A 22,176-nucleotide genomic window follows, 5' to 3' on the forward strand; every position below is an offset into this window, starting at 1 on the left:
TTTGCCTAGTCGTTATTTGACCTCGTTTTCATGATTTTGGACCTTGCCTTTTGCCACTTGTTTTCGTGCCTTTGCCTTTTTTGGACTGCTTCCCTGCGTATGACTTTTGTCTGGAATAAAACCACCCTCAAAACCATGTCACAGCCTCGGAGTCCTGGGTTTGGGTCCTCCCCCTTGTCCCAGGCTCAGGAAAACCAGGGCACATAGAGACAGATAACAGCTGTGTTCTGAAGAAAGTTCTATAGAACTGTTCTAAAAAAAAAAAAAAAAAAAAAAAAAACTCAAGAAACATTCCATAGAAATGCGATAAAAATTCAACATAAATTTAGGACCCAAGTTCTATAGAACTCTGTTCTGAAAAAACGTTTTAAAGAACAGTTCTAAATAAGTGAAACAACATTGCTTCTACATTGTATTCATAAATTGCATTAACGTGACAATCCCACATCAATCAACGTTGCCCTAGGACACACGTGTCAAACTCAAAGCCCGGGGGCCATATCCGACCCTCCACATGATTTTAGGTGGCTTGCAAAGGGAAACCATGTTTGTCGACGTCCATGATTCTTATTCAAATCTGTACCAACATTTCATAAATAAATCATAAATGATAACATAGAGATATTGCAAGCATTTTTGTGTTTCCAAATCTGAACAAGCGTTGAAAAACCCATTAATGTTAATTTCTGATTTCAAAGTTAGCTCATAACTTTCATGTGAAAATATGATGAGGCAATCAACAAATTTTTATGGTTTTACAGTCATAATGGCCCTACTGAGGGAAACCGTAGCTACAGTACAATGTGGCCCGTGACAAAATTTGACTTTGACACGCCGGACTTAGGGCTTCTATGCAACTATATTTTCATTTTGGTCATAATTATATGGCACTTAGGAGATCTGCATATTTTTTCTTTTTTATTGAGAACAACCACCTTAACCAATCAGATGCCCAGCTGGCCCAACATTACGTTAGCATGTTTCCATCCTCTGACTGGTTGGAGAGTATTGATTGTGAATTGCTCCAATTTTGCATGGCACAGTTGCGGATTTGTACAAAGTCAACAATTTAAAGCACAGGTGTGAAACTCAAGCCCCGGCGGCCAGATTCAGCCCGCCCCATGATTTTATCTGCCCCACGAAGGGAAATCACGGGTCAACGTCCATGATTCTTGCTAAAAATCTGTACACAATTTTAAATTCTTATATCAAAAATGATAACATTGAGCTATTGCAAGCATTTTTGTGTTTCCAAACATCAACAGTAGTTGTAAAACCCATTCCCCTTGATTTCTGATTCCAAAACTAGTTCATAAATTTCAAGTGTAAATATGATGAGGGGATAAAACAATTTTATGGTTTCACAGTCATAGCGGCCCACTGAGAGGAACCATAACTACAATCTGGCCCCAGACACAAATGAGTTTGACACCCCTGCCTTACAACATAGAAACGTTCCAATCCTTCATGGAAATTGAGCCATTAAAACATTATAGATTGAAACCTTTATGATGCAGTGTGAAACCTGACTGTTTTAAATCAAACTACAGACAATTACAAAGAACTAGGTTTTTCAGGGCACGTTTAACATTTAGAACAAATAACCTTTTTCTGTCATTTAGAACAATTAACTTTTTGCTTAAATCATGTTACAAACAAAATAAAACATAATATTCCACTATGTGAACTTTAACTATGTGTCTCACATATTTACTGTCCATCTGGGTTACTCTCATCCTATTTCCTGCCACTGCCACCGTATCTGTCAGGCACATATTTCAGGCCTGATGTGACCGCACTTCGTACATCACTCAGGGTCCCCTCGTGGTTTCTCAAGACACATTCTGAGTTCAAAATATAGAGACTTGGTTATTATTACTTCGAGTAAACAATAAAACTCTCAGTTAGGAATGTATTAAATGCAAGAATCAATATTTTGTTGATAGAAAGAGCATAAAAATGCACAAATATTGCCAAAAATATTTTCAAAAAGTAAATAGCACACAATATGGTATGGATGAAAAATAAAAAATACAATCACTTTCTATAGTCATATACAAGGTATACATATACATTTCAATATGATATTCAATTTCTTATGTTACACATTTATATATAGTATGGGAATGTGTGCCACCAATCTGAACCCTGACCTCCTCATGGGACCATGCCATTTTACGTTCATTAACTTAGCATATTTGTTGCTACCGCACCATTAGAAACGGCTGCCCGTGAATTTGTTTTAACTTAAACTAAGACAAAAAATGTCGACTCCAATGGCTAGTTGTGCAGCTGCTTTTAAAAGAAATGCCATCACTCTTGCCAATGTCGCGACCAACCCCGAAACAGCACTGCAGTCCAAAACAACGAGAGCTCAATGGCTTCAGGTGACTATCAAAACAACGTGAGCTAAAACCACATAGTTCGAGCCCAATGGGTACATTTTAGCATTAATAAAATGTTATGCCATCGTTGAGCATTTATTTTAGTTGGTTGAGGGATTCTCTTCTAACAATTACAGGGACCAGGACAAGCATGTCCTGTGCTGCACAAGATGGTGGTGTGTAGGCCTTTCCCGAGATATATGTGACCAAAGATTCTTATTAATGATTGTTGTACAGACAATTTTTTGAAAATCAATACAAGTACAAACAATAAAAGTACAAACCTGCCAAAATACAAATACAGATAATTCCTAATATTTTGAGCATATTCCTAGCAGCAAATTGGTGGTGCACATTGTACATTGGTCGAAGGGTTTTCCTGATTTTTAGGTCAACTTTGGAGGTGCGCATTATATGACAGGACGCATTATACACGAGAAATTACGGTATGCTATTTACCTTCCAAAATCCAAAATGTTATGGTAACCCCAAATCCGAACTTTACTTGCTTGCATTGAAAATTCATCCCTGACATGACCTCATTGTTCAGAAGCCTGCAACAGCACATCAAATACTTTCAATTGTATTAATAAATGCAATATTGAAAGTTAAAACAGGTACAAAATCTTCACCTGATTCTCAACTGTATATTTTCCTGGTAAAAACAAAAACACATTCTGTACAAAAATATAATACTCAATTACCTCTTCAGTATCCATTTGATATTTTCCTTGAGGGTTACCCCACCAACTTTCAACATTTCGAATTTCTGCAAATCAAAAACATGATGGCAAAATTAGGAATTAGTTTGTTGTTAAAATTAAACTCAACAACTTTTTCCATATTTAATCATCCCAGTTCTGCAGAAGCTGAAGGGTCTTCCGTCACCTTCTGTTCGGGGACAATGATGTCGGCCAGAGATTTTATCTGTACAATGTCGATGTCCTCTTCTTGTCGTGCCCTATGGTCTTGATGCCTGACGGTGACCCTCATTTCAGTACACATGCACAATGCAAAAGTAAAGATATGACAAAAAGGTCTTAAGACGAGTTATTTGTAGACATTTGGCTTACTTGCTTCTTATTTGGGCCAACTCTCTTTGGAGAAATGAGAGAGGCTCATGGTTGGTGGTGGATGGCTTGAGGTTGATGGTAGATGTGTTAGTTTTGAATGTCTCAGGGTTCTTCATGGTGACCGTGAACCACCTGTTCACTGCCTAAAACAGTATGAATCAAACGGAATATCATAATAACCATGTTTTCTATTATGCTTTTTGTGCCAGATTTCTTCTTATAAAGAGCTTTAAACAGAACATGCATTTTCTTTGATGGTCTTGCAGGGCAATTACAGGACTGGCATCACTTTCCGAATCCTCCACTTCAGGTGTTCTGGAGGTTTTTGGAGCTGTAAAGAAAGCAAACCATGACCTGCAATATCACAGACCTGAAAAGTCAATAGATATAGTCATGACATCAATTCATTGAATTCCTAGACTCTTTGAAAAATTATCATTTTCATGAAAAATTAAAACAAAACATCCCAAATTATACATTTATATAAAAAAATACTACATCAGTGAATGACACTTGATATACATGCAGTGAGAGATTTAAATGAGAAATGCCAATTATGATTTCACCATGCAAACCTGGGAAAAATAGCTTACTGGTCGCTTTAACTACACCCAAGGAAGTTGGGCGTGTATCATAACTACTTGCGGTAGCTGAAAAAAGAACCGATATTTTGGAGTTTGGACGTGTCGGGTACCTACAGTTATGGTGGCGTCATGAGGTAGTGGGCTAGGTTAGCTAGCTAGCTACAAATTCAAGGTTCATGACCGATCCACAGAAACGAACCATGAAAGCTGCCCGGATGAGAACACATGCCAGACTCACCGCTCTCTAGCACGTTCCCTATGGCAAAAGACACACAGGCGCTCGCTCCAAATTGAGAAAGATGGCGGCTGGCTAGCCTCCCTGCAGCAGATGTTATACCACTCACAACAGATGCCTCAGGTGGTCAGAGACAATCCCAGGACGCCATATAGGCATTAAAATACAGAATGTCACATAAAAGTTTGACTTACGCGATACATTATTGCATTGACACATCGTAATAGAGAGGTTAAAATAATCTGATAAAACAGACTGCCTGAGCGACGGGAAAGTTGATAGCAACCGCCATGTTGGAAATCCCACCCCAGAAGTCATTTCCAACTCAATGTCGTAAACCCACAGGTTGACCTACTTTTGGCAGCAAGGTATGTCGTGATTTGTGCATGCAGTCTGCTATTGAGTGCTAGTAGTGCTGTTGCTTGTAACCCTACAAAATGGCACCGAAAAAACCAAGCTCCACCGCTGCAGCCGGACGACAAAAGCATTAAATGTTTCTTCACTGGTACGGGCACCGCAAGTATACAGAACAATGAAAATGAGCAGAAAAGAGGGTCTAACTGGACAATTCCTTCGACAGAACCCACATCTTGTAAATACACACTGTGCTACCCACTCTGTTGCTCTGTGTAAATCTAACCATTTCCCACACACAGAGAACAGTTGGAAATGTTAGTGTGGCTACCTCTGCAAACATTTATGCTCGAACTTGAAAAAAACATGTCAGCAACTTATTTTTGTTGGTCAAGTTGGTACTCAATATGTCTACTTCTTTTCCTTTCGGCTTGTCCCGTTACAGGTCGCCACAGTGTGTCATCTTTTTCCATCAAAGACTATCTTGTGCATTTTCTTCCCTAACACCCACTGTCCTCATGTCCTCCCTCACAATATCCATCAACCTTTTCTTTGGTCTTCCTCTCGCTCTTTTGTCTGGCAGCTCCATCCTCAGCACTCTTCTACCAATTTACTCACTCTCTCGCCTCTGAAAATGTCCAAAGTCTGCTCTCTCTAACCTTGTCTCCAAAACATCCAACTTTGGCTGTTCCTCTAATGAGCTCATTTATAATCCTATCCAACCTGTTCACATCCTGTTTGGATCCATTTCTTTACTGCTTTACCACACTCTCCATTGCTCTGTATCGTTGACCCCAAGTATTTGAAGTCATCCACCCTCACTATCTCTTCTCCCTGGAGCTTCACTCCTCCTCCTCTGCCCCTCACTTTCATGCACATATATTCTGTTTTACTTCAGCTAATCTTCATTCTTCTTTCCAGTGCGTACCTCCATCTTTCTAATTGTTTCTCCGCCTGCTCCCTGCTTTCACTGCAGATCACAATATCATCTGCGAACATCATAGTCCAAGGGGATTCCAGTCTAACCTCATCTGCCAGCCTATCCATTACTACCACAAAAAAGAAGGGGCTCAGCGCGGATCCCTGATGCAGTCCCACCTCCACCTTTCTTTTTTTCTTCTGACACAGCAGTGGCACACCTCACCGCTGTTCTGCTGCCCTCATACATGTCCTGTACTATTCTAACATATTTCTCCACGAACCCAGTCTTGCGCCTCCAGTACCACAGTCCCTCTCTAGGTCGACAAAGACACAATGTAGCTCCTTCTGACCTTCTCTGTACTTTTCCACAACCATCCTCAAGGCAAATAATGCATCTGTGGTACTCTTTCTAGGCATGAAACCATACTGTTGCTCGCAGATACTTACTATCCTGAGTCTGGCCTCCACTACTCTTTCCCATAACTTCATTGTGTGGCTCATCATCTTTATTCCTCTGTAGTTTCCACAGTTCAGAACATCACCTTTGTTCTTAAAAATGTGGACTAGTACACTTTTCCTCCATTCTTCTGGCATCTTCTCTCCTGGTAGTATTCTACTGAATAAGTTGGTCAAAAACTCCACAGCCACCTCTCCAAATTGCTTCTATACATCCGGTATGTCATCAGGACCAACTGTATTCCCATTTTTCATTCCGCTCAGTGCCTTTCTATCTTCCCTCTTACTCATCATTGCCACTTGCTGGTCATTCACGCTTGCCTCTATCTCTATCCCTCTGTCTGACCAACCTGTAGAGATCTTTCTCTCCCTCTTTTGTATCCAACCTGGTGTACATGTTGCCATATGCCTCTTGTTTAGCCTTCGCCACCTCTACCTTTGCGCTATGGCGTATTTCAATGTATTCCTTACGTCTCTCCTCAGTCATTTCCGTGTCCCACTTCTTCTTCGCTAATCTCTTTTCTTGGATGACTTCCTGTATTTTCGGATTCCACCACCAAGTCTCCTTCTCCCCTTTCCTACCAGAAGACACCCCTAGTACTATCCTGTCTGCCTCTCTGAGTACCCTGGCAGTTATATTCCAGTCTTCCGGGAGCTCTTTCTGTCCATCTAAAGCCTGTCTCACCTCTTTCCGAAAGGCCACACAACACTCTTCCTTCCTCAACTTCCACCACCTGATTCTCTGCTCTACCTTTGTCTTCTTAATCTTCCTATCCACTACTAGAGTCATCCTACACACCACCATCCTATGCTGTCGAGCTACACTCTCCCCCACCACTACCTTACAATCAGTAACCTCTTTCAGATCACATCGTCTGCACAAAATATAATCCACCTGCGTGTTCCTACCTCCGCTCTTGTAGGTCACTCTATGTTCCTGTCTCTTCTGGAAATCAGTGTTCACCACTGCCAATTCCATCCTTTTTGCGAAGTCCACCAACCACCACCAACTGACCCTCAAAATTCCTTTGCTGAGTGCTGAATGTTGGTACACAAGATGTAATCTGCGAAAATGCAGTTGATTGAGTAGTTTTCACAACTTGCATCTTTAAAACTGTTGAATAATGGTACATCCAGATTTGGTGTTCTCCTTGGTCTGTTGTTGGCCCATAGGTTGATAGTGATTGAAGGTTTGTGAACATAATGGCCTCTTCAGCACATTGACAGCTGGTTTCTGATTATTCAAGATGAAGGCTTTATAATAGGGGCTTGTCTTACATGATGGACTTGCCCTATTTTGAAATCTCCATAGTCATGATAGTATTTATACTGTATATTGTAACAAATATTTGATACATTTTATTATGTGATTTCAACATGTGTATTAACTCTGTTGTTGCAGGAAAAAATTTTTACAGAAATAATTTTCTGAACAAATTCTACAGAGATTCGAGATCAAGCACTGTGCCACTTTCTGTTCTTCAAACCTTCCTATAGAATTTCTACAGAAACATTTTGTTCTGTAGAAATTCAATAGAAAGTTACAACTGATACAGGTTGTTCTGATCAAAATTTATAGAATTCTACAGAAATTCTGTAGAACATTTTTTGCAGGGCAGTTGCTCCCCCACATACAATAGAATAAAAATGGCAAATACAATACAATACATTCTGAACTGAGACAGACTCGATGCTTCTGATTTCATTCAAATCAACGATATATTATAGATTCTAAATACAATACATTCTTAACTGAGAGAGACGCCATGCTTCTGATTTCATTCAATCATTCACACGTAGCAATGTTATGCTAGCGGAGAACGTCTCATTCATATATACGAGACGTGTATTAAAAATCAAATTTAGGGCATATCTTCATGCAAACACAGTCTGGTTAAGCTTCTGGCCGCGAGCCAGCAAGAAATCAATGCGTTTGTGCAGTCCGATCATCGCTAAATATTGCTCAACAAAGAATAAGTGTGTCAATCATTCACACGTAGCAGTGTTATGCTAGCGGAGAACGTCTCATTCCTTTATACGAGACGTGTATTAAAAATCAAATGTAGGGCATATCTTTGTGCAAACACCGTCTGGTTAAGCTTCTGGCCGCGAGCCAGCAAGAAATCAATACGTTTGTGCAGTCCGATCATCGCTAAATATCGCTCAACAAAGAATAAGTGTGTCAATCGTTCACACGTAGCAGTGTTATGCAAGCGGAGAACGTCTCATTCATTTATACGAGACGTGTATTAAAAATCAAATTTAGGGCATATCTTCGTGCAAACACAGTCTGGTTAAGCTTCTGGCCGCGAGCCAGCAAGAAATCAATACGTTTGTGCAGTCCGATCATCGCTAAATATCACTCAACAAAGAATAAGTGTGTCAATCTTTCACACGTAGCAGTGTTATGCTAGCGGAGAATGTCTCATTCATTTATACGAGATGTGTATTAAAAATCGAATTTAGGGCATATCTTCGTGCAAACACCGTCTGGTTAAGCTTCTGGCCGCGAGCCAGCAAGAAATCAATACGTTTGTGCAGTCCGATCATCGCTAAATATCGCTCAACAAAGAATAAGTGTGTCAATCGTTCACACGCAGCAGTGTTATGCTAGCGAAGAACTTCAAATTCATTTATACGAGACATGTATTGAAAATCAAATATAGGGCATACCTTCGTGCAAACATATGTGTTCCGGTTGATATTAGATGGATTTAGTTGATGATGCGGTCTTCCACAAAGTTTGATCCATCGAAGGCATTTTTCGTACTGGGTCTTCGGTTTTGGAAAGGGTACGAATCAAACTCCACCAACTAGCCTTTCAGGATACCTGTCATCACTATTACAAAGTCCTTGACTACACCTCTTAACCATATTTTTTGTTAAATAACCCAAATACGCGATAAAACGCTAACTCACCCTATACTGGACCATGCAATGTTGTCTGAGAAAATGGCGGGAGCAAAAACGGGCTTTGGTTTATGCAGATCTCTGGCCTCTGATTGGTCAGTGACGCGGATTGCGCAATATCCACGGAGGGGTCAATTACAGTCAAATGAACCGCAGCTGACTGACTGCCTTCAGAGGTGGTAACGCCCAGAGCAGTGGCCTGGCCACGCCCCTCTTGGCAGTGGCCAAGCCTTGCTCATTAGACAAACAGCTGCACTCACAATCACACCTCAGGGGAATTTAGAGTGTCCAATTAATGTTGCTTGATTTTGGGATGTGGGAGGAAACCAGAGTGCCTGGAGAAAACCCACACAAGCACAGGGAGAACAAGAAAACTCTACACAGGTGGGTCCGGGATTGAACCCCGGACCTGAGAACTGTGAGGTCAATACTTTCCAGCAGAGCCACCATGCCGCCTCGAATATTAATTAAATGCTAAATAGAATCCAGTCACAGTGCATCTTGGAGTCGAGCTTGCCAAACTTCAGTGCTGTCACAAGGCAGGAGACGAGAGTGTCAATTTACGGTTTGATTCATTGGGTCATCCGATCACAGGCCCCCATCAGATAACTTCAATATAGAGATGTCTCTCATACAGGATTAGCACATTTTGTGTTTTAGTCTGGAAAGAAATGTTTATCAAGTGTTTTGGAAAAGAGCAGTCTCCTACACACTGAAACTGAAGTCTGATTTGGAGGCTGCTGGACAATGTTCAACCATTGAATGGATTGGATGGTTAGAGCATAATATCTATCTATAAAAATGTCAAATGACAGTAAAAGGCAGTAAGAAATGTAAACAAAGCCACATAAGTATTTGCTTGTATAGTTGCAACAGAACCTAATTTTACAAGACAGTAATCAGATTATCATGTACCTGTTGTCAAGATAATGTATTTCCAAAACTGGAAATATATAAAAAGTTTATTGTGTAAAACAAATGCTAATGAAATAAAAACGATTAAAACAATTAAGTGAATCGATTATTGGATCGTGTTCTTTATCAATGCGGTCCATTACGGTAATTGATTATTAATTCAAGATTTTAGTACTATCGTGGCAACATTAGTAGCGTAAAATTCTTTGCTTGGAGTTCCGTGGACATATAAATTTTATTTTGAAAGTGTTGCTTGCCGTGCGTTAGTGGCGCTTAACGTTTGCTAAATACTGCAGAAAGATCCAAGGTGGACCGACGGATAGATGGATGGATTCTTGACGTCACCAGCGAGTAGGTTGGGTCAACGTATTTTCGACTGCAGCAAAATAAAAAGGATGCGAGTATAGGTTGAAACCACCAACTATTCAGCAGTGGCCGAAGCGACACGGACTAAAGAAAGTGAAGCAGGTCCTTCTCAATAAACATTATGTTGGTGAACAGAAGGAAAGCTGCCCCCGTGCGTACGAACGTAACCGGGACGTCCGATTCCAAAACCATCCATCCGATAAGATGTCTCGGTAAGCCTGTGCGCTCGCCCGTGTGTTTGCGTCGTTCTACGCTATTAAACGCATGCTGCAATTAATATTAATTAATGGTAAATGTAGTCAGCGAGGGACTGGAATATAGCTCGTCATCTAATTGATCCTACAATGTGGAATTCACAAATTCGGAATTATTGTATATTATTTGAACGCTTGCCTGAATTTCCTGACCCACAGACAGATGTTTTTAGAGAATTTATGCGGGCGCAATCCTAAAATGAACTCCAACACGACGACATTTTGAGAGATCTTGTTGAGAACATTCAGACTACACACAGGAGGGGCGGGGATTAAACCCGGGTCCTCAGAACCGTGAGACCGACGATTCACAGCTGCCCCAGAATGTCGCCGTTAGTCCATTTTCACTACTAAAATATAGTAGATTTCTTTCGGCTTGTCCCGTTAGGGGACGCCACAGCGGGAAATCTCAGATGATACTCATATTGGTTTGGCACAGTTTTTACGCCAGTTGCCCTTCCTGACGCAACGCCCTTGGGTAAGTTCAGGTGAGATACAAACGCACGACCTCTCGTTAACCAAACCAATGCTCTAACCACTGAACTCAGGGGTCTCTACGTCCACAGCTAAAACTCGTCCTAGCAACTTTCACCCCACATCAACTGCTGAAAAGACTATGAATCCAGCCATTTTTTTTTATTATTTGGCAGCACGATGAAAAAGTGGCTCCCAATCATATATCATAGTGGAGGGTTTTTTTTTTTTAATCTCAGTTGCTTTCACCTTGCTTGGTGGTTTCGCTCAAAGACCCGGGGTCGTTTTTGTTCATTTGTGACGGAATTCTGTGGTCAATTTATGATTATGAAACATGATAATAACCGTTGTTCTGTTTTTTTTAATTCAAACTTCTTTTAATTTTTTAAAACAATGTTTACAATAGTGCTGTGGGGCGGGAGGTCGTGCACATAAACATGTTGAATTTCTGGGTTCTACTGTCATGAAGTACTGTCTATAATTTTCTCAAGGGATAATCAACAACAGTGCACATTAGTGGTCACAACTCTGACCTCTTTTTCCAAACTTATTGCATGTTGGGACCTCCACGAACATGTGTGAGATATTACATGTTTCTAAACTGGCTTCATCTCAGACCACAAAAACTACTCCTCCTATCTTTTCTTACTTTTATGTCTCTTCTACGTATTTTAAAGTGGGCCTGTCATGAAATGGATGATTTTTGGTAAATTATCAATGAAAAACCCACAGCCAATATGGTCCCATGTGTTTTTTCATTACAAAACATGATTTTGACATATACAGCTTTTTGTAACTCCCTCCATGAAAATCCTCTCAGGGTTTTGTTTTCGAGAAGAAGCAGGAAGTGACGTAAAGGACAGCGGCGCACCCCTAGTGGACTCGTTTGCTTCCATTAGTTTTACCTCCGGAAAGGTAGCTCATTGTTCCTTCGTGTTAGCCAAAATGCCGGCTCATTGCATTGCTGGACATTGCTTGAACACTCGGGAGAATGGAATTACCCTTCATAAGTTTGAAAGAGACCCTGTTCGTTGTGAAAAATGGATTGCACGGGTGCAGAGGACGAGAGCTTCGTGGGTTTCAAATAACAGGTAGATGTGTATACAGCTACTAAAAAAAAGTAATAGTTTGGGGCAGACTACGTAATCGGTCTCTCTCATAACGTAACAAAACATCCGCGTATGAAATGTGTCGATCTGCGCATAGAGCTACTAAAAAAAAAAAATAGTTTGGGGCGGACCACGTAATCGGTCTCTCTCATAACGTATCAAAAGGTCCGCGTATGAAATGTGTCGATGTGCGCGTCGCCCAGCCAACAATGTCTCACTCAACCTCGTCTCGAAAGTGTTCATCGTGTACTGCGGCGGGTTTGAACATACCCCTAAATGCAGCATGGCTCGGCTCCACCTCCTCCTTATATGCCACCAGCCCAGAAAATCAGCCACACCAGCTGAGGCAGTGCGTTAGGCGGTCACAGCTTATGCGAAGGCTGCGCGTCGGGCTTTGCAACGGGGAGGCTCTGAAGAACCCAGCCGAGAATGTGTTATTCAGTCGCGTGCGCGCATAAAGCGCCCCGGCTCGACTGTGTTACTCAGTACTGCGGCATCTGTCAGCACCCACCTAAAGCAGCACCGCTCGGCTCTGTCATAAGCCACACCGGCCAGCTGCGATGAGCCGGGATGCCTCATCTCTGCCACGGAAGTGGATCGGACGGGGATGCGGTTTGGCCGTGATCGCATATCATCTGAATATGGCTCGAAACGATATTTTGATAACTTCACTCGGTTGTGTGGTGTTGTCCTTTTCGAAAAGAGCTTCGGTGTCAGAAGTGGCGTCGGAAAAATCCGAATATCTCTGTTGTTCGGCTTCCATAGTAGAAGGCACTGCGCGTTTTTAACTCAAAGCAGAACTGAAGGTAGCAGAAATGAAGATGTTGAGGTTCTCGCTTGAAATGAGCAGTTTGGATAGGATTAGAAATGAGTTCATTAGAGGGACAGCCAAAGCAGAAGATAAGCTAAGATGGCAAAAGATGACACACTGTGGCGACCCCTAACCGTACAAGCTGAAAAGAAAAGAAGACTGTGCGTTTTCAACGGCGGAAGTGACGATGTCGTCAAGGACAGAGGACGCGACTAATATGGCGACCACTTGGATGTCGAGGGACACTCAATTGTGCAACTTTGCGCATGGTTTACGCACGATCCGCTCACATTAATTTTTTCGTTTAGACATTGAAGTGAATACTGTTATATGTATTTTTCATCACAATATCTATTTTAGAATGTTTATAGGGATGACAGTCCCACTTTAAGGTCCCATTATATAATTTTGTTTCAGTGTGAGCAGGTCACGATTTCTTTCAATCATGTGCAAGTTGGGTATTGTTTGGGTTGTTTCTGGGATGACATGATGTTATACTTATCTTAGGGTACAGTACCTTGCCTGTGCATATCTGCATACAGTGTATATACCAGGGGTTTAAAACTCGATTTCCTCGTGGGGCACATTGTAGTTACAGATTCCCTCAGAGGGCCGTTATGACTGTGAAACCATGAAAACTTTCGCGTCATCATATTTACACATGAAATTTATGAACTAGTTTGAGAATCTGAAATCAAGGGTAATGGGTTTTTCAACTATTGATGATATTTGGTAACACAAATTCTTGCAATATCTCATTGCATATCTCATCGGTTATCATATATGATAAGGCAATTTGAAATTTAGGTAGAGATTTTAACAAAAAAAGTTAATACACATGATATGCCTTCGGGGGCCACATAAAATCATGGCCTTGGGTTTGACACCTGTGGCATATACTATATGGTAACATGGTTGGCACGGTGGTTAGAATGCTGGTGCATACAGTGTGGCTCAAAGAGTCTGTGTTTGAATCTAGCCTTTCTATGTGGAGATCTGAGTATGAAATTGAAGAGTAAATTCCAATAGGTGTAAGTTGTTGGGATGGCTCTTTATTTTGGTGGAGCTCATTGGTCATCATCTGACAGCAGCCTGACTCAAGATGGCCCAAGGAATCCAAAACATAAGGTTGACTTTTTGGAATCAGCCCTTTTGGACAAAATAGAACTATTTGAGCAAATGGAGGCTGCGTTTGTTTGAAGAACGATTAACGAGGCCTTCCACCAAAAAAATTAGATTCCCAAGTGGGGTGGAAAAATAATGCTGTGTTTCTATTGTTGCTTAGGCACAGATCATTGTTGGAATATTGTGTTTGGCCCCATAAAAAATGTGTTGATATTTTTTATTAATTTAGTTTTAGGTCATCACTGAGTTGTCAAACAAGAAACCTTTCAATACCTTTGAAAGACACCTAAATGAACGTTGTAGTGAGACCACTCAATCCTATCGAGTTGCCAGACACAGGAAATAATTTTCTGTTGTTAGTGGCAAATTTTATTATAATTTTCCAGGAGGCACAGCTGAGTATGTTTTGGGAAATCCTGTTTGTAACCTTTAAAATAGATACATAAGAATTATCCATCCATCTATTTTGTGACGCACTTATCCTCACAAGGGTGGCGGGAGTGCTTGAGCCAATCCCATCTGTCATCGAGGATGAAGCGGAGTACACCCTGAACTGGTTGCCAGCAAATCGCAGAGCACATGGAGATGGACACCAGTCAGACTCACAATGACACGTAGGGGCATTTTAAAGTCTCAAATGAATGCATGTCTTTGGGATGTGCGAAGAAACCAGAGTGCGTGGAGAAAACTCACGCAGGGATGGGGAGAACATACAAACTCCTGGGGTTTGAACCTTGGTCCTCAGAACACTCTACAGCTGCTCCACCGTACCCCTAAGAATGACAAACACAACAATTCAAAGAGGCTAAAAAATACCTAAAGAAGTAGAGATGAAGACATTTTATGGTTTTTGAACTATCAGACTTTCATTTCCTTAACAAATGTTGCTGCTTTTTTTGTAGGATTGCAGGATGATGAAGATGTCAAGTGGATGTTGAAGGGTTCCAATATGGTGAAGGTATGAGGTATATTGAATTTGAATTGGTTAGTATTAGAGGTTAAACAACTTCACATTTCATCAGTAATGTGATGACCATCAAGTCAACGTTGATTAGTTGACATCATTGATATTTTTTCAGTTACACTACTGTACTATCAGTACTGTACATCAATCGTCCCCAACCCCTGGGCCGCAGACTGTTACTGGCCCATGGATCAATCGGTACCAGGCCTCCGAAGAAATAATCAGTTAGATCTGTTGTATTCATTATCTAAGTCTGAACAATCTTTTGTTTTGAAAAATTGGATTCTCTTTGTTACACCTCGGTCACTTCAGTGCCAAAATTTACCCCCACAAAATAGCACAATGCGTAAAAAACACATCTTTGGAGAGTTTATTTTCAAAGAGGAAAAGGCTCAGTGAAGAGACAAAAGAAGAGCCTACAACTTCCAAGAAAATAAAGTTATTAACAACATCAAAGCACACGCCCTTAACTCGCGACTTTTTGATGAGCATTTTGGGCGTGGAGTACACACAGAAATAAATTATCCAGAGGGAAATCGCTCGCAAGAGTGTTTGAATTGCGAGAGCCGCTGCAAAGATTTCTCTCAGAAAAGAAGTCGCCACTGGCAGCACATTCATTCTGGTCCATGATCACCTGTCTTTGCTATTAAAAGAGTTAGAGCGCTACATCCCAACCAAAAAAGATCCACAAATTGCTAAAGGATGGATCCGTGACCCATTTATCAACAAACCAGGTGAATCATGTTTGTGCAAGAAGATCAACTGCCTTAGATTGCAAACGACGGTGGCTTTAAAGGTATTTTTGAGACAACAACTGTTGCCATGTTCTGGATTAAAGTCATGGCAGAATACCCGGAGATCGCCACCAAAGCACTAAAAATCCTGTTGCCATTTCCGACATCTTATCTGTGTGAAGCGGAGTTTTCTTTAGTGACTGCAGCCAAAACAAAACAAAACGGAGTAAACTGGACATAAGCAGCACATTTCAGGTGTCATTGTCTCCCATTACCCGCAGATGGGACCATCTCATTACAGAGAAACAAGCTCAGGTGTTAGGTTTATGGTGAGTTAAAATTTTCATGCACTTTAAATCAATTTTCGTGACTATCTTATTTTGAAGGCATGTTTTAACGTTATTATAGCAAACAGTCAGAGTGTTGTGGTTGCTAACAGAGTGAAATGAGGTAGAGGGGAGAGGAGATGATTCAAATGGAACAATTTATTTAATCTGTTGAAAAATTGAACTGTTGTCTAGATATGTATAGATAAAAGGGAAAGAAATGGGGAATTGGTGGTTCTTGTTCTTTATTTTTCCACATGTATTTTATGTTTATTTTATTTATTTCATTATTATTATTTATGATCATGTTTATGATATTTCATTTTCAATACAAACGATTTTCAATACAAACAATCTAACGTAACCCCCCCACCCCCACCATGGTCCGCGGTAAAAATTGTAAAGCATTGACCGGTCCGCGGTGCTAAAAAGGTTGGGGGCTACTGCTGTACATAGTGAGGCTACGTCTGGTGACATTAATGGCAAAGACAACTTAAGTGACAGATGGATCTCTGAAGAAAATAATGGCCCTATTTTCATGACTAGTATGAAACCAGGGCAGTGGGTGGTGCTACTGTACACCAAGCGTGCGTGTTAGTAATTTCACAGATTGGTGCAACCCGACAGATCTCAGAGTGGGTGGGCTGTGCCACTTTGGGTGTGTTTACAGCTGGCTTCATTCACTACTGGTCACTAATCATCCTCTCATTCACTCCCAGATACAAGTGGCCCTCCATTTAAATGTTGCACAATGCTTGTCTGAACAAAGACATCTATGTGCAGAAGTGGATGATTTGAAATCCCAGGGATCAATAGCAGAGCCGATCTGTTATTGGCCAATGTGGCAACAGATAATGTGAGCGGGTTCCCGTATTAATACCCAATGAGTTGGTGATAACCAATAGTTACTTAAATATGTCTGTGCACTTTTTTTTTTTTTTTTTTTTTTTTTTACTTCTCTGTGCAATAAAGGAGTACAAATTGGTAATAATCTTATCGATGCCTGGACATGGATAATAAGACGTTTTTGTTTTTTAGCAACAACTGTGCCTTGATTGTAAATCTTTTTTTGAGTCACTTTTCCTCACATCTAATACATTTTATTCTAATATATTTTTATTGCTTTAACCACCTTGTGTCGAAGTGCTCCTATCTCATTGTATGCACAGTCATATACTGACGATAAACGCTTTTTATTTATTGATTTTATTTAATCTCTCAGTATTCGTCTGCTTGTGCCCTGATCAAATTTATCAAAATCTTGTTAGTGGGCCCAAACCTTCCTTCAAAAATTTAAATGTGGTCTGACCAGGTGTACTGTAAATTGAGACTGACTTTCTGCCACCATATTGTCACTTAGGAAGGCAACCATGGCCAGACCCTCCCTGCGCTAAAATGCCCAGATTTGCGCACAACAAGCCTTGCATTTGTGCCAAAAAATTTGAATTCACCAATATTTGCGCCTTGCGCCCAAGATGTGCTCTGAAAATAGAGCCCTGTTTTAGTTTTCAAGGAAATGGCACATTGAGCAAAAGGAGAGTAATCCTAGTACAGTGTTCCCTCAGTATTCGTTGGGGTTATCTTCCTTCCCACCCTCTCTTGGAAATGACAAAATTTGATGCAGTATTAAAATACCAATGTATGGTATGCGCCATATTTTTGCAACCATAAGGTGCACTTCAAAGTCTTATATTTTCTTCAAAATGGACAACGCACCTTAAGTGCAGAACAAGTTCCAAAATCTGTTAATGTTGTTGTGTGACTTGACCACCGGTGTCAAATTCAAGGCCCAGGGGCCAGATCCGGCCCTCCATGTAATTTTACATGGCCCGCAAAGGAAAATCAAGCGTGTCAACTTCTATGATTCTTGTGAAACATTGTAACAAAATTTCAAATTGTCATTTACCATAAATGATAATGTTGGGATATTACAAGCATTATTGCGTTACCAAAAATGAACAGTAGTTCATACCCATTACTCTTGATTTCTGATTCCAAAACTTGTTTATAAAATAATGTAAATATGATGATGAGGTAATTTAACATTTTGATGGTTTCATACTACAATGTGGCCCATGACAAAGATTTGTTTGACATCCCTGGACTAGATCAATGAAGTACACCCGAAGACACTGGTTACATCATTAGCATGAATGCAGGCTAGCATATCATGTTGCTCAAAAGGTAGTGAGGACTAATTGCAGTTCTACATTTCTAAGCAGAAGAAGCTTACAGTACTCCAGCCTGACAGTGTAGCCAAGTCATTAGTCAAGATGTTGTTCACACTCAGTGTCACATCAAAACTAAAATGATCACACCACAGCAAACAGAATAGCATAACTGGCAAATAATGAAAACAAATACAACAATGATTGAAGAAATAATCTATGCAAAATGATCACTTTAAACGCTATTTTTGGCATGCAAAGCATGCTGGGAGGGCGTAAAGTGTTTTAAGTGTATGTTTTGTGTGAATTATTTCTTCATTGTTGTATTATCCATCCATCCATTTTCTTAGGCGCTTATCCTCACGAGGGTCGGGGGGAGTGCTGGAACCTATCCCAGCTGTCAACGGGCAGGAGGCAGGGTACACCCTGTACTGGTTGCCAGTCAAACGCAGAGCACATGGAGACAAACAGCTGCACTCACAATCACACCCAGGGGCAATTTAGAGTGTCCAATTAATGTTGCATGTTTTTGGGATGTGGGAGGAAACCAGAGTGCCCGGAGAAAACCCACGCAGGCACAGATAGAACATGTAAACACCACACAGGTGGGTCTGGGATTGAACCCGGGTCCTCAGAACTCTCCCATATGATAATAATAATCCACTGTGCTGCCATTGTTTTATTATTATTATCATTATCATCATCATCATCATCACTATATTTTATCTTTATTATTACTGACTCAAATTCCTATTTGATGATACAATTATGCTTTTTGTTCATCTTACTCTACTTTCTTTTTCCCCTATGGCTTTCAAGAGCTTGTGGGTCACTGATGGTGTAGTGGTACACAAGCCTGACTTTGGTGCAGGTCGCATGGGATTGATTCCTGCTGAGTGATGGTGTTGATAATGTGCCCTGTGACTGACTAACAACCAGCTCAGGGTGTAGTCCACCTTTCGGTCAATGTTAGCTGGAATAGGCTCTGGCACTCCTGTGACCCTTGTAAGGGTAAGCAGCTTGGAAATGGGTGGATGTGAAATGTTGGCTCACATCTGATTAAGTGCTTTGGTGGTATGAAATTAAGTTTTTCCACAATTTGCATAAAATCATGGTTATTAAGTGTCCAAGTTGGGTTTTCGTAGTTTTGGTGGAGGACCCAAATGCAGTGAAGTAGGAAGGCTTGGCAGGAGTGCACTACACATAAATATTTTTCAATTTTTCAAATGATTATTTTTCTGTGAAAGACCCCGCACATACTGGTATGTTTATCACCTAACTTGGACAAGAAGTCATCTTTCTTCTGATCAGGAGGATGTGAGAGACAGGCCAGTTACAGTCTCCAAACACGTTCTGAACCAGCCTCTCACGTACTTTTTTTTTTTAATATTAGAAAACAGACAAGGTTAAAAGGAGAGGTGAGCAGATGAAATGAACAAAGGTGCATTCTAGGATGATGATGTGGCACATCATACGATGATGATTTAGTGCATTCTTTGGTTCTGATGGAGTTGTCCTTGGCCACTTCTAGGAAGATACTGTTGCATATGTGGGTAAGGAGTTCGTCCTGTGAACAAGACTATTCGAAGCAAGGATGACACTATACAGCCTAAATACCACCGATAAAAATAATACATAAATATATTCACAACAACCCTAACATTTCCCACTGTTTTTTGTGTATTTGCACAAATTCTCATATCATCTAGAAACTTCTTCTAACAAATATTTTTTTATGAAAATGAATACACGCACACGGAGAATAGAATATCATCATCAGCACACAGAGAATAGAAAATCATCATCATCGTCGTCACGGTCATTCTTCACCATTAAAGGATACATCTCTGCCACCAGTTTGTTCGTGGGTGACATAACAGTGTTAATAAGTTTCACAATGAGAGCACGCAGACAAGGAATCCAACAACATCCACACAAGGTCAAAATTGCTGGAAAAACACCATTTGATACCAAATTTGAGGACAACAGGGGTGTGCATCTTCCAAAGGCATTCATTCAGGTCTCTCACACGGAGGTGTCAATACCAGAACGTGTCGTTCAGGGTTCGAAGCCCCTCTGTGGCATGACTCCATAGCTGTTTGTTGGGCTTCTCTGCGAAACATTGTTCTCCAAACATAGCACAGATTTCTCCTCTCTCAGCCAACCTGTCAACAGCAACTCCGCTTCGGAATGCCATAAATGAGCAGATAACTGTTCACGCACGGTTACAAACCCTCTCTGTGTCCAGTTGCCCAATTCTTGTACGTTGTGATGAATGGAGTTGATTCTGTCTACGTTTTTGTTGATTGTACGCCAATAACCTGAGGACTCAAATCCTACTGCCAAATTGAATAGCCAATTTATACTCACTTGGAACATCAGTGGCGTCGGTGTATGTTAAAACACTTGTCGTTCCCATACCGCTTCTCTTCCAACCAAGGGTAAAACTGCATGTACAGACATAGGATGAACAGACAAATCGCAATAATAACGTTATTGGAGCACAGTAACCTGCTTCATTTATTTTTTTTCAATTTATACCTCTGCATCACCATCAGATGTCTGTATGTGGCAAGACATACAATTACTAAAGTGAATTATCAATCACAAAAATGTTTTTACACATCAATGCTGATAAATTTCTCAATTTGTTTGCAGTTCCAGTAAAATTTGATGTACATCATTAGAAAACAATGTTTTTTGGTTTTCAAAAGAAGTTAGTGTACACACAGAATTCCCCCCCCTTTTTTTTTCTTTATTATCAGGTACCATTCCTCTCATAAATTAAATTTTCTTAGCCGCTTACTCTCATAAGGGTCGAGGGAGTTCCGGAGCCAATCCCAGCTGGCATCAGGCAGGAGGCATGGTACACCCTGAACTGGCCGCCACCCAATCGCAGGGCACATCGAGACAGACAACAGTCGCACTCACAATCACACTGAGGGACACTCCAGAGTGTCCAATCAATGTTGCACGCTCCTTGGACGCGGGAGGGAACCGGAGCGCTCAAAGGAAACCTACACAGGCATTGGGGAAACATGCAATTCCGTACAGGAGGAGCTGGGATTAAACCCCAGTCCTCAGAACTGTGAGGCCAAAGCCTTACAGCTGCGTCATTGTGACGCCTTTTTTCTACCATGAGAACCCAATTATTTTGAAATGCCTGTTGCAATTTGAAACCAATTTTCTACATAAAATTTTGTGTTTATTTTAATCAACTCAAATTCCTTTTCTTTTTTTTTCTATGCAGTTATCAAATTTGTTTTCTAGGACCTTGGGTGCTTCCCACAGGTACCACTCGAGCAGAAAAAATAAAATCCAACACCCAACAAAAAAATTTAACCGTTTAGTTGCCAATTGTGATAACAGACTCAATCCCCTGAATGCCTCAGTCGGGGTGTTTTCTTCACCGGAGTTGAGACGGAAGGGTTCTAAATACCACGACCCCCTTTGTAACCGGACTACAGCGACTTTGGCAGTGGGAATGAGAACAGCTATCTTACAAATGGTCAACAAACAATTTAGTCTTTGGTATTAACAATGTTTTCAAAATCAAAAACCTTCTTAGAATGAGACAAATTAACTCAAGTATTCCTTACTCCTATTTTTAAAGCTGTTGGCATGTTCGGTTCGAAAGAGTTCTATCCATTTTGAAAAGGCATCTATAATGACCAAACCCTTTTTTTCCCCCTCACTTTTAATTCAATAGACCCATGGATAGTTTTTGAAAACAGATATTGTGGTGTAAGGAACCGTCCTCTACATTGGCTCAAATCACCTTGTGGATTATGTCTTGCACATGTCAAACATGTCCTACATTTTTTTTTTTTGAATAAAAATTGAATCCATAAATTGTGTAATATTGATTGTATAGACTCATATCCCTCCTGTTTGAGATATGTGACAAAATCATACCTGTAGCTCAAAATGGCCGCCTATTTATAGGATAGGTTTGTTGTTTGGTCATACACAGATGTCTTTTTGTAATGTTGTACTTCTTCTTTTCCTTTCGG

The 22,176-nt window shown here is 40.7% G+C and overlaps 2 protein-coding genes across 34 annotated transcripts in view; one reads left to right on the forward strand and one right to left on the reverse strand.

Annotated features, from left to right (window-relative positions):
* The window catches only part of fmn2b (formin 2b), a 205,305-nt gene that overhangs the window by 93,881 nt on the left and 89,248 nt on the right, over positions 1-22,176 (reverse strand). For 2 of the 17 annotated variants that reach the window (XM_061810173.1, XM_061810170.1), the window contains exons 2-7: positions 20,534-20,610; positions 14,665-14,744; positions 3,698-3,788; positions 3,458-3,596; positions 3,273-3,372; positions 3,089-3,153 (exon numbers count right to left, since the gene is read on the reverse strand). In XM_061810173.1, the coding sequence (XP_061666157.1) occupies positions 3,089-3,153; positions 3,273-3,372; positions 3,458-3,573 (281 nt within the window). In that variant the 5' untranslated portion in view covers positions 3,574-3,596; positions 3,698-3,788; positions 14,665-14,744; positions 20,534-20,610. The other 15 variants (XM_061810171.1, XM_061810175.1, XM_061810178.1 and 12 more) reach the window with 15 other exon arrangements.
* LOC133495489 (1-phosphatidylinositol 4,5-bisphosphate phosphodiesterase delta-3-A-like) overlaps positions 10,151-22,176 on the forward strand; it is an 89,381-nt gene continuing 77,355 nt past the window's right edge. For 3 of the 17 annotated variants that reach the window (XM_061810201.1, XM_061810199.1, XM_061810207.1), the window contains exons 1-2: positions 10,753-10,940; positions 14,874-14,929. Coding sequence is in view for 9 of the 17 variants with exons in the window: in XM_061810199.1 (XP_061666183.1) it covers positions 14,903-14,929 (27 nt within the window). In the remaining 8 variants the exon portion in view is untranslated. Of the gene's footprint in view, positions 10,411-10,752; positions 10,941-14,873; positions 14,930-22,176 lie in introns of those variants that run through there. The other 14 variants (XM_061810202.1, XM_061810198.1, XM_061810208.1 and 11 more) reach the window with 11 other exon arrangements.

The sequence above is a fragment of the Syngnathoides biaculeatus genome, chromosome 22, assembly GCF_019802595.1.
Source record: "Syngnathoides biaculeatus isolate LvHL_M chromosome 22, ASM1980259v1, whole genome shotgun sequence".
Taxonomy (NCBI): Eukaryota; Metazoa; Chordata; class Actinopteri; order Syngnathiformes; family Syngnathidae; genus Syngnathoides; species Syngnathoides biaculeatus.